The 12,426-nt window shown below is 41.2% G+C and overlaps 2 protein-coding genes and 1 long non-coding RNA gene across 3 annotated transcripts in view; 2 read left to right on the top strand and 1 right to left on the bottom strand.

Moving 5' to 3' along the window:
• The window catches only part of LOC143510004 (DLA class I histocompatibility antigen, A9/A9 alpha chain-like), a 78,733-nt gene extending 71,127 nt beyond the window's left edge, over positions 1-7,606 (bottom strand). Inside the window, exon 1 of the mRNA XM_076998957.1 lies at positions 7,406-7,606. Coding sequence (XP_076855072.1) covers positions 7,406-7,475 — 70 coding nt within the window. The 5' untranslated portion in view covers positions 7,476-7,606. The remainder of the gene's footprint in view (positions 1-7,405) is intronic.
• LOC143510005 (uncharacterized) lies at positions 1,935-5,251 on the top strand. The gene is made up of 5 exons (XM_076998958.1): positions 1,935-3,299; positions 3,666-3,778; positions 4,096-4,256; positions 4,448-4,580; positions 4,658-5,251. Exons 1-5 carry the CDS (start codon positions 3,161-3,163, stop codon positions 5,111-5,113), a joined length of 1,002 nt encoding a protein of 333 aa, XP_076855073.1. The 5' UTR covers positions 1,935-3,160; the 3' UTR covers positions 5,114-5,251.
• LOC143510009 (uncharacterized) overlaps positions 6,913-12,426 on the top strand; it is a 32,839-nt gene continuing 27,325 nt past the window's right edge. Inside the window, exon 1 of the long non-coding RNA XR_013129862.1 lies at positions 6,913-6,991. This is a non-coding gene — a long non-coding RNA (uncharacterized LOC143510009). The remainder of the gene's footprint in view (positions 6,992-12,426) is intronic.

Below are 12,426 nucleotides of genomic sequence, written 5' to 3'. Positions count from 1 at the left end.
TACTGCCGGGCTGCCCCGCTTCCCGTATTTATATTGCGCTGCAATACCCGACCGATTACATATGTGTTTGTTCTCACACACAGGTTTCTGCTTTGTCATCTGTTGGGGGACTAGATACAAAGAAAGTAACCTGGAATATCCTGGCACGCCTCTTCTCTTGCAGTGTTTCAAAGAAAATAAACTGGAAAGGGGTCAATGGGAAAAAAGCATTCCACAAAATGGGGAGCAAAACTATACTCATACGTAAGTATTAATACAAGTATTTGTTCATTGGATTTGAGAAAAAATAAAACAAAAGATGTACTGTTCAGTCATTATTTCAGTACTTTAGTCCCCATATGTCAGTACGTGTTGCAAGGGTACAGAGTAAGAGTTTGTTTGAGACCAACAGAAGATAATACTAAAAGACTGCAAACAGTTTAGTTGTTTTGTGTGTGGATAAATTTAGGCATATCATTATGGTTATTATATAGTGTATTTGTATATTTAGACCATTTGTTAGAGCATGAGTTTTTGTTCAGTGTACTGCTGCAAGTTGCAGATTATTCTGTGCATCGTTTAACAGGGTTTGCCATTTGATCTATAGAAAATGTTGTTTTGTAGGGATTCCACGTTGAAAACAGATGTACCAAATCACATGTTAAATGTTAAAATGTGTTACCAAATTATTAATTGCATGTAAACGTGAATAGTCTAGTAATATGTGCTGGCCTGTCTACTAATTTATTTTTAACTCCTTCCTTTTTCTTTTTGTTGTATTAGCTGTGGTTAATATTCTGTTGTCCAGCACTGCTTTCTCATTAATTTGTGTTTGTGTTTAGGTTCTGTTCAGAAATGTCCAACTTCTGCAGGAGCAACAGACACTGAAATAACTCAGCATGCCATGCAACAAGCAGTGAAAATGTCCTGTGGTGGTGTTTATACACAGTCATACCAGAATATTACACAGATATGTATGTGAGTTTTACAAAAAATAAATTTGGTAGAAAAAAAGAATTTGTTTTATTTATTGTTTATTTGTTTTTATTCAAATTGTGGAAGTGAAAGGACAGAACTATGAATAATACAAATAAAAAACTATTGACTGATTACATTTATTCAGAATTTTTAATGTTTTAAAACTAATTAAATAAATATTGCATTGCATTTCAATTTGGTTGAAAAATTAATAAGTGTAAACTAGTAGGGAAAGCATTATATTTTACTAGAACTAGACAGGTAAGATAGCTTCATGTTAATTTTTCCTGTCTTTTGCCCTTCATATATTGCTGTTTCTTCTGTCAGCAAACCTGATTCAAGTAATTAGTTAATTAAACAGCCGTTTCAGCCATTTACATGCGTGTATTAAAACAGTGGAACCTCAATAGACTGCAGAGCAGGGCGGCGCCAGGACTGCATTATAGTAGTAAGCACACCGTTATCCGCTTGTTAAGTGTGACGACACGCGTGACGTTTCAGCCGCTTCCGGGTCCAAACAAACAAGGATGGCGGAGCCTGTAAACCTGTTTACGATAACTTCGTTCTTTAGTGAGGCACCATTGAGGGTTAAAAAAGGTCTAAACTCTTTCAACTCCAATAGAGTACTAAGTGTATCTGTTCTCCCAGGTGGTATATTTAGGGGTAGAGCATGGGTTAAAGTTCTCCGTCACTACGACGGATTTCCGTCATTTGATTTTTTTGGGGAAAAAATCCGTCAAATCATAATAAACAACACACGCGCGTGCTATCTGTTTTGTGGCCGAAATATGATTCTCACTGGCGCTCATCAGCGCTGGATGGATGACGGCGGTGTCATTTGATTGACTTGCGGTTCATTCCGTCTTCAGATTTGCGGATGTTACGTAGAAAAGTTTTTACCCCCCTCCTGCCTGGCGTGATCGTAGCGCGCGACTCTGTACACCTGCACGAACGGCGGAGGCTACTTGCTGCGTCACATTCTTTTTGCAGTGTAGTCCGAAGCAATATGTGGTAGTATAAAGAAACACCCCTCAAAACAGGGGAATGAACATTTACCTGACAAATTGTAATGTTGCATTAGTGCTGGAATTTAGGCTAAAGTACTTTAAAATGCTTGAAAATGTAACTACTTCGTTTCACAACAAATATCTGTCTGACTGAACAGTTAACAAATACGAGCCTCTTGTAATTCCAGGACGAAACATGAGAGAACGTGAAGACGTTAAGATTGGGCGTTTTGAAAATAAACCACCATTAAATAATGTGATAAAAAGCCAATTATTTCGAGTCATTTCGAGTATATGTATAAATATTTAACTTAAATTTAACGTTGAGAACGCGTTGAAATGGACCTTGAAAGTGACGTACAAGTGCTTTAATTCCACCTTATAAAGGTGTATGAACCCGGCAAACATGACTTGGTTCACTGCGCTGAAGCGCTGTGCGCGCGAAGTTACAAAACTGCGAGGCTCTCGCGCACGGGTGGAGCCACCGCGATTACGTCATTTTCGGCGTGCGGACCCTCGCGCTGCTCACGCCACTCGTGCTGCGTCAAGTATAAAGGCTTAAACCAGGCTTAACATGGATGGTGTTGTTCTGTTTGTATTTAAAAGCTCTATCCAGTGGTGTTAATTTTTTGTAGCATACCTACTTAAAGCATGTAATCTTACGGCTTATGTTTTTGCGATGGTGAATCTGATAAAAACAAGAGAGCTTCATACCTCTCACCAGGATTCACTAAATTTGACTTGATCTTTAAATAATTTTCTGGAAGAGGACCCCCAGATAACTCCATTATATAAACATTTATGTACATTTATTGCTCAGGTGTTCATTCTCTCTTCTCTCCTTACACAGGCTGTTTAGATAAATATACTTTATAAATGTGTTTATTGTGTAGAATTAGGCAAAAGAGGCCATGTCCCAACTACACTACATTTTCAGTAATTGCTGGCATTGTCGTTTGCCAGGAAAAATTTTTCAGTCAAATGAAAATTTCTTGCTTTAACCCATGGGGTAGAGTCCAGGCGTCCATGAAAAAGACGATTTACGAGGTTGAGGTGAGTTGAGGTGAATTGAGGTTGAGGTGTGGTGACTGAAGTGAGTATGGGTCAAATAACGTTTAATACAGGTACACGTTGAGGGTCAGTCAGTGAGGTACAGCAGCTGCGTTTGCCCAATCGGTAAAGACAAGTGCCATCATATGGCAGCCTTGTTGATTTGGGTGGAGAAAAACGTGTCCCGCACCGATGTGGAATGCGTGTGGAAAAGGGAGAAGACACCGAAAACGGACGAAATTGCAGCCAAGAGAGTATCTGAGATGGCCCCATCCACATCACGAGGTTAGTAAATAATTTGCAATTGATGTCAATGTTGCATGGTTTATTAGCTTAACGCTATGCAGTTTTAAGTTGCGGTTTCCAAACCTGGTCCTGGAGGACATTCAGCCCCTCACATTCAGCCTGCTGGCAACACACCTGAACCATGTAATTTCAAAGCCATTGAATTTTGTGAGATTAACTTTTATTAATTGAATAGTTCTGATAAACTCTCACAATTTAATCTATTAAAGATAGATAGAATAGTTAATCTATTTTAGAGCAGACTAGAGAGAGACTATAGTGTATATTGCATGTTTTAAAAATCTACAATTAAAGGTGTGTAATAAAATAAGTCATAATTACTAATGTTACTCCATTTTATTTAAGCTGGAATCAAAAGACCTGTCACACAACATGACAAGGAATGGGCCCTGGCATCTTTGTCACAGCTTGGGCGTTTTACTGGAATGGGGTGGATTTTGAGTTCTGAACCGCCTCAGGTATGACTTCTGTATTTTGTACTCTAATATGCCCTTCACATTACCAGAAACAGCACAATTGCACTACATTGAGTATTTTGACTGGGATAAAGCGATTACATATTGTTTAATGTCAAGATCATGGTTTGACACATGACTTACAATACATAGAAATGTGTAAACCCATGGAAATTAGACAAGTTTGCACTTATGATTCTCTGCACCCAAAAACAATTTCACATAGAATTTCACATTTTATTTACAGGTGTTTTGTATGCACCAAAATATGTTGGCACCTAACCTAAATCTCAACACTATGTGCTTAACTTTAAATCTAGACATCTCTCCCCATCAAGACATTTGATGGGCTAGTGAGCAGCCCAGGTTATGGCCAGGCTGAGGACAAGGCTCTTTATGTGCTATCATCACTCGCCGTCACCACTGAGGAGAAGCAACAGATTGAGGGAGCTACATTTGGGCAAGCAAAGAACCCATTATGGTAAGAAATGCAACTTAACAAAATGTATGCAAAGCATAAATTAAGTAAGCAGCTTGACAACCCGTACACATAATTTAGACATGGTTGTAATTTGTTGTCTTAATTTGTGGGACATTGTGCATGTGTGGTATTTTAACATGTAACTAATTATAAATTGATTTAATTCTTTGTTTTGTTTTTATGTATAACAGGTCAGCATATCGCAAGAAACGAATCACGGCAAGCAATTTTGGTTTGGTCTTGGCAGCAGTTCAGCGGAAATCTTACCCCCCTTCCTTATTCAAAACACTGCTTGGCCAGTACAACCTCAAAGAAGGATCTAAAGTAAGTTGTGGGTCTTCATGAATATTTCAACTTAAGTTATGTGTATCTAAGAGTAAGTGACTGTGTTTTTATTAAAGGCATGTGATTGGGGAATCCTACATGAGTCGCGGGCAAAGCAGCAGTACACAGCGGACGCTGGTGTGGTGATCCAGGAGAGGGGATTGTTCCTGTCTGACAGTGGTCTACTTGGTGGATCTCCAGATGGGACAGTGTCTGATGACTGCATCATTGAGGTGAAATGCCCATGGTCCGCCAGAACTAAGACTGTCCAGCAGGCAGCAGAGAGTAAGAGAGACTTTTTTCTAGAGCTGGATGAAGAGACAAGTTCCCTCAAACTAAAACAAACTCACCACTATTGGCATCAGATCCAAGGCAACCTACATCTGACCAAAGCTAACTGTTGTCATCTACTTGTATGGACTCCTCTTGACCTGGTCATTCTCCCAGTGCTCAAAGACCTAACATGGGTGCTTAACATTGACATTCTCGAACATTTTTATAAGGATATTTTCCTACCACACATTCTAAGTTAATTGTTCAATGCATTACAAGTGCAGATTGAGTTATAGTGAATTAGGTTGTAGCACATCACAACACTAACATGTTCCTGAATGTAAAAAAGACAAACATTTTAATCTGGTTTTACTTTTTTAATAAAGGTTTTCTGCAAAGTTGTGTAAATCATTCTTCAGTCACAATAATTGTAAACATGTTTTAATTTGCCACTGTCCTGCTAACTGATTTACATACATCAGATATTTCATTGAATTTCACGGAGAATTGGGGTTTGCAAATTTGTAAGACACACACATACTTTCAGTATCTTGTTAATATATTTCCTGTACTGGTAAGGGATGTGGTCCAAAATGCAAAACAGTTTCAGCCTCTGAATAGACTGCTCCACATGTATCCTTGCACAGGAGATATCCTTGCACAAAATATCATACAGAGCACAGATGATGGTGGTAAAGATGTTAGTTACAGTTGCTGTGCTACAATTAAACCTTGTTGCAAGGTCTACATGGCCACAATTCAATTTAAGCTTCATCAAAGTAAGGAGTAACTGATCAATAAGGGGCATAATTTGGACAGTCCAATCAGAATGATACTGTAGCTCAAATCTAGAAAGAAGTGCTTCCAAAAAAAATACTGTGGCAGCATCAGGTAATCCAGTGTAGTATTGGACTTTGTTAGGATGGGAGGAAATCTGACTGAAAGAAAAGGTTTGCTTTTGTTTCTCCAACTGTTCTTTCAATTTTTTGTTCTCTTCTCTAAGCATGTCATTCTCAACCTCAAGCATGACAAGACTTGGTTGGGCTGTAGTAGGGGTTTGTGGGGTTGCCATGTCAGCTGTGTGTCCTGTGTCTGTTGCATCATCACTGGAAGGGACAATCTGCTTCTTCTGCTTAGGGGGATTGCTGGGGTGGTCAGGAAAATGAAAAGCCTTTCCCTGGTTCCAAGCGAATCGCGAAGGTCCAGCAGCTTTGCCATTGGGAAAGTGCCAACTACACACCCTGGAGTTGCAGTTTGGGGTGAAGTTTTCACGTCTGTAAAAGAAGAAAAAATTATCATTAATCATTAGTCACAGCTTACTTGGGTTCCTCTAACAAAGTGCTAAAGAAATAAGGACCTTATAAAATTGTGTGTGTATATATATATATTGCAATAAAATGTGAGAATTATGTATGGTAAGTGTACGGCAGTAATAAACTAATGGAAACGGGCTAAGCAGTAATGTATATGCATACTGAAAAAGGTAAATATAGGATGCAACAGTAGCATCAGCTGTATTTTTGCTTGGTATTTTTACGGACACTCCTGATCAGCTAACCGTTGTGTGTGTATCCATACAATATATCAAGGATATCCAAAAAGATATCCTGGTGTTGCCTTTTACGAGCTAGCTAATCTAGCTAGTGTTAGCGCCACTAGCTAAGTTAACCAGAGCTATCTTTACTTTAGCTGGACAACAAATAAAACAAAACAAGAACTAAAATATCTGTATGTGGCAAGAAACATTGTATTAAACCCATAGCTAGAATATCAAGCAATCCAAAAAGGGGCAAGTTGGCTTTTTTTTCTCTGTGGGGTTAGCTAGCTAGCATTAGCGCCCACGGAGGCACTGTCAAGATTTTTTTTAGAAATAGAACTTACCTTATCAACTGCACCCATTTTCTTCTCTCTTTCTCATTGCAAGGAAAGCGGTAGAAAGACAAAAGGGTCGTTGTTTTAGACTCGGATCTGTTAAAACAGCAGGGCACACAGCACTGCGGCATATTAAGGGACTCAATGCAGCGAGTGTTTGGACCCGGACGTGACGTTTCGCAAAGATGATGCGTCACAGCTTAACAACCCCATAAACGCGCAGCTGAATCGCAGCTGATCCGGAGCCGGTCGGTGGATAGTAAGCGGTAAGTGGATCTGAGCCGCATTTGGGCCGAAGGAACACAAAAACTACAAAGATCTGGCGTGGTGCCGGTCCGGTGTCATTCTGAGTCCGTACGCCACATCCATACTGAGACTGGACCGTTGTGCGTTTGGACGAAGGCCCAGGTCCGTTTTATGACAGTTCCTGCCCAGATCCAGGCCGAATGCATTTTGCTATCTGGGAGTGCTAGTGCTATTCAGAATAGATGGTGAAGGCGGTAGAATTCCGGTCCACGTTCAGAAATCCACATACATTTAACGTAATTTCTCACTACCCAATCTGTCAAATTCTTAACCTATATATATTTGAAAGTGCACTGCAATGAACCATGAGATATTTTTAAACAACCATATAACTATGATTATACCTAATTTAAAAATATTTCATTCGAACTTACCAGCCAACGCCAGATGAGTAGTGCACGCGAGGAAAACCAGCACTTTCATGATCGCGTTACTGTACTCCATCTTACAGCAGACCACAAAGTCGTGCAAGAAACTTTAAATAAACTACGAATTATGCTACTTTGGTTCTTGATTAAGACGTTCATATAGTGTGTGAACTTAACGTTCTCTTCTACTAGAATCAGTAACGTCGTCACGCGTTTATATAGCAAAGAAAACTGTCCAATGAGAATTCGGGATTTATGCGCGGACTCACGAGTCGCTAAGGAGAAATGATGATGGGAGTTATTTCGAAACCGAAACAGAGAGAGGACAATTTGAAATACAGTACATGCATAATACATTTTATAGTTTGACATTAAAATATAACATTCATATACATAGTGGAGTTGTGTGCACATACAAAGTGTAGATGTCTGCACCTTTGGAAAAAGGTAAATCTGTATTTTTCTTTAGTTGGCAAACCAACGGGTTTCCTTGCTGCCCAAAATGACTTAAGCTGCAGCCATCTGTTGTTGATTTAGTTGAACCCACCTTGTCGGGAATATTGGGCCTCTTTGAGGGAACACCACTTGTTTACTTGGAGGGGTTGTAGGTTGCTCTCATCCCTTAAATTGAGCGTGGTGTAGTTAAGGTATGTGGGATTAAACAGTTGGGGACATATTTAACCAAATTCCTGATTAGAGTGGTTAGTGAGGGGAACACCATTACTCAAAGAAAGATGTACTCACAATTCATGTTCCTAGAAATTTTCCTAGATTTTTTTTCTCTTTGTTACAGATGAGACTTTATTTTTTATTCCCTTTGAGCCACTGTGACACAGAACAAGCTACGAGTCTGTTGAGAGCTCCTACCACATACCATCAACCACTGCTACACCACACACCATCCACCTCTCTATCCATCCCTCTACTAAACCATCCAGGCTAGCCATGGCTTATTTTATGAGTTATATCTTTTTTTTCTCATTAGTTTGTGTCTGTTTCTTGTCCCACTCTCAAATTTCATCAGGGCCATATACCAGCAGTGTGAGATCAAATGTCATTATGGGTGATGTAGGGGTTTCACCTACTAATCCTTTAAAGTAGATATAATTTGTTTTACCTTAATTATTAAATCAGTCTCATTAATTTAGAATCAGTCTCATATTCTAATTATACCAGAACCATAACATTTAGTTATCAACTATGGGTATTTAATGGTTTGGCATCTGAAGGATTTCACTATGAATTCTTTGGAGGTTTTGGCAACAACCACTTTTGAATGACATCAACACAGACAATTTGGTGAAAATAAATGATACATTTATTTAAAACCAATTATTCTAAAACAAACGGCATCAACAAGGATCAGTATATTTACAGTGAAGACTGGATATTTAGTGTGTGTGTGTGTGTGTGTGTAAAAAGGGGAGGTGTGTAATGCGTGCACGCGCTTGTGCGTGTGAGGTGGCGGAGTTGTAATCTCAGTTCTCCTATAGAGAACAAAGCAACTAAAATGGCGCCGACTTTAAACAGTAGAGCAGCGCGACTATGTTAATGAGCTCAGCTGGTTTATTCCAACGTGGTCAGAACAAAGAGTAATGGCGCTGGCTTACTAACTAAAAATTAATGTAGTGTGTCTGAGAATGGGAACTACAAGTTGTCAAATATTCAGAAGATAAAACATGGAGATTGCATGTCAGGTGGAGAACTTGTGTGTACAAATCTTAACGAAGTTTATGAAAATAAAGTTAAACACAAACATTCAGAATGTATTAACAAAAAAACTTAGTTAACTCTGTAGTTCAAATAACTATGCCCTTTGATGAACTATGCCCAGCGGTAAGAGTCTCACGTGTTGAGGATTTGGGGTTTTGTCGTCCTCCCTGAATTCTCCTGGAATTAGGAGGGAATTTCCACCGCAGGCTCCTCGTTGATTAAACGACGTCGTCCAGGTGTGCTGGGGAATCGTCCAGGAACGCGAGTCTCGTTCACGGTTTAACAACAGGGAATTGATCGCCTTTGTTTCAGTCCGTGTGGCCGCGTTAGCAAGCTTGATTGAAGTAGTTAGGTGAATCTGTTGTCGCGGTACCGTTGATCAGTTGCTGGTTAGATTACACCGTAACTCGGGCTCGTTAATTAAGTAATACGACTTTCAGCTGTTTGCTGTTAGTCGTATGAAAGTTCGCGTGCTCTCAGAGAAAACCGGAGAGAGAGGAGTGGCGGAGCCTCTCTTTAATAGGTCTAACCTATGTGTCGGTCAAACCAGAGAGAGAGAGATGAATGGCTGTTCAGGGTATTTAAACACCTGAACTGTAGACACACCCTTACTTCCGTCAAAGCAAGCTTGTTCAATGTGTTGCCAGTGGTACTGCCACCTGCTGGTTTAGCATGGTACCTACATTCCCCCCTTGGTCTTCAGACTGGGGCTGACGTCACAGTCCTGAAGAGCACAAAAGGTTATCCATGCAGTCCATGTTCCTTGTAGCATCCACTGGGAGGTGATCAATTCCATGAGTCAAGTTGTCCATCCCGCTCATAGCATTATCCATGAGATGGCTGGGAGACGCTGTAGAGACACATCTGGGCAACAAGTTCACTACTGGGCAGTTCTTGAACAGTAACTAAGGTTAACCAAATCAAGAAAAACAATGAAAGGATACTAATGCATGGCTTAGATTTCTCTTGGCTTTACAATAAGAAAACAAGGTCACATGCAGGATTAAATGCCTTTGATGGAAAAGAGGAAATACATCAGGCATGGAGAAAGGTGTGGAGTTAGCACATGTTGGTGTTAGTCTGTTGGCTGGAACAAACCTAACAATGCTTTAAAGGAAAGATCTTGCTGGACTAAAACATTTGGGTTAATGTCCAGTTAGAGTGTGGCTTCTTGTGAGATCTAGTAAAATGTAAATGGGGGTTTAACTGAGGTGTAATGCCTCATCCTATCCTGTGATAGACAAGTATTTAAGTATCTCACACTTGCTATACTGGTAGAGGAGAGAATAAGATCTGTGTGAGGGGTAAAATGTAGAAGTTAGGAGGTAACGCCGGGTACACCCCCCTTAGTAGAGAACCTACTGCATTGAAACTACAGAACTGTGAGCGGAGATGATGCCAGGAACATCTCCCTTTAAAGGGTTAGAGATCTGGAAACATAGCTACATGTTTACAGGCTGAAGGTTTACATGTAACTTCATATAAAGTCAGTTCTGCCTCCCCCCTGGCTCAGGCTGGAGGTCCACTAACTGATCCTTATCTATGGCTGTCCCCCCTTCCACTGGTTCTGCCTCTCTTTCCACCTCTTGGCTCTGTCCCTGTGGCGAGAGTAGTGAGAGGGGCCTGCAGAAAGAACAGTGTTTGAATTTACAGGGAAAACATAGGGAGGATCTTGGAGCTCTTTGGAGTCTCCTTCAGGCAGACTGGGCTGCACAACAGTCTCCCAAACTGTCTGCGTGGTCTTTCTGATCTCACGCATCGACAGGTCACCTTGGCGTGCTAAAAGTGAGACATGGGTTCTCACACAAGGGTGGAGATTGTGCAAAAATAGGGATTTGAAGGTTCGGTCTTCTGTGAGACCGGGTCCATTCTTTCCCTGGAAAAATGTTTGTTTCAAGCGATTAAAGTAGTCTCTGGGATGCTCTGAACGCTTGTGCTTAATGTTAATGGCTGACATGAATGCTGACGCTTCGTCAAAGAAAGGGGAATACTCCTCAGCGAGGGCTTTGCAAAGCTGAGTGTAACTCTCCCTAATGGAAAACGGCTGTGACTCTATGAACCTGTGAACTGATCTAGAGGTGGTTTTCCAAATTAGCTTCACTTTCTCTCGTTCTGTTGCATAGGGCAAGTCTGAGAGGCTACACTCAATTTCCTTGAGGTAGTCTTCAACATGGTAGTTTGGACTTGCTGGGTTGAATGGCTCCATGTCCTTGGCTAGTGAATCTAGCAGCTTTAACCGAGGGAAATGTTCAAGGACATGTCTATTAGAATAGGAAGGTGGACCTTCACTATCCAAGTGGTGTAACTCATGGTCAATGGGATGCCTACTGCCTCCTGTCTTTCTGTGTCTAGGTGGCAGTAATGAGCCTTTACGCATCTCAAGTTGAAAAATATCTGTATTTCTCCTTGAGGAAAGAGCTGCAGCATGTACGTCACTCTCCCAGCCTGTGCGTGGGTCAGTGGAATGATGCTCAGTGTTTAGGTAAGGACTGTCATCTGCTCTACCTGGTGAGACGTCCCTTGTCTGTACATTCTGCCTGCGGTGTATATCAGCATGCCTTCTGCCGTCCTGCTCTGTGTCTATAGGGGGCAACAGTGAGCCTTTGTGCATCTCAAGTTGGGAAATTTCTGCACTTCCTCTTGAGGAAATAGCTGGAGCATGTACGTCACTGTGCCAGCCTGTGCGTGGGTCAGTGGAATGATGCTCAGCATTCATACAAGGCTTCTTAACTGTGGTACCTAATGAGATGTCCCTGGTCTGGACATCATGCGGAGGATAATGGTCACCAGCATGCTTTCTACCTTCCTGGTCTCTGTCCATAGGGGGCAACAGTGAGCCTTTGCGCATCTCAAGTTGAGAAATACCTGCATTTCTCCTTGAGGAAGAAGCTGGAACATGTACGTCACTGTGCCAGCCTGTGCGTGGGTCAGTGGAATGATGCTCAGCTTTTAAGTAAGGCTTCCTAGCTGCTGTACCTGACGGGATGTCCCTGGTCTGGACATCATGCAGAGAAAAAGGAGGGCCAAAATACATAGCAGGATTAATATTACTCTCTTTGTTACTCAAGAGTAAGGGGGCAGAAGCTAAGGACGAGTAAGAGGGCTCTGCTGACTCGTAGCAAGAGGATGCAGACGGGGCATCTGCTCTAGGAGGGTGATTCTCCACAGAGGCTTCACTTTGAGCTTCAGAAGCTGAACCATCAGTAGTATCATATGGATACTCTGAGGAAGAACTAGTTACATCTAATCTAAGACTCATGGGGACTGGAGCCGGGGCCTTAGGATGTACAACAGGTGCATCATCACCCGTGGAG

The sequence above is a fragment of the Brachyhypopomus gauderio genome, chromosome 3 (genome assembly GCF_052324685.1).
Source record: "Brachyhypopomus gauderio isolate BG-103 chromosome 3, BGAUD_0.2, whole genome shotgun sequence".
In the NCBI taxonomy this organism is placed as follows: Eukaryota; Metazoa; Chordata; class Actinopteri; order Gymnotiformes; family Hypopomidae; genus Brachyhypopomus; species Brachyhypopomus gauderio.
Note: the sequence above shows the minus strand (reverse complement) of the source record. Positions and strands in the feature narration are given on the sequence as shown.

What these genes read in the sequence shown, in the direction of transcription:
- LOC143510005 (XM_076998958.1), top strand. Translation starts at nt 3,161, where the DNA reads ATGGCAGCCTTGTTGATTTGGGTGGAGAAAAACGTGTCCCGCACCGAT. An exon ending in CAAGCAAAGAACCCATTATG is followed by an intron (nt 4,257 to 4,447) that starts GTAAGAAATGCA and finishes TATGTATAACAG; the next exon opens with GTCAGCATATCGCAAGAAAC. An exon ending in ACCTCAAAGAAGGATCTAAA is followed by an intron (nt 4,581 to 4,657) that starts GTAAGTTGTGGG and finishes TTTTTATTAAAG; the next exon opens with GCATGTGATTGGGGAATCCT.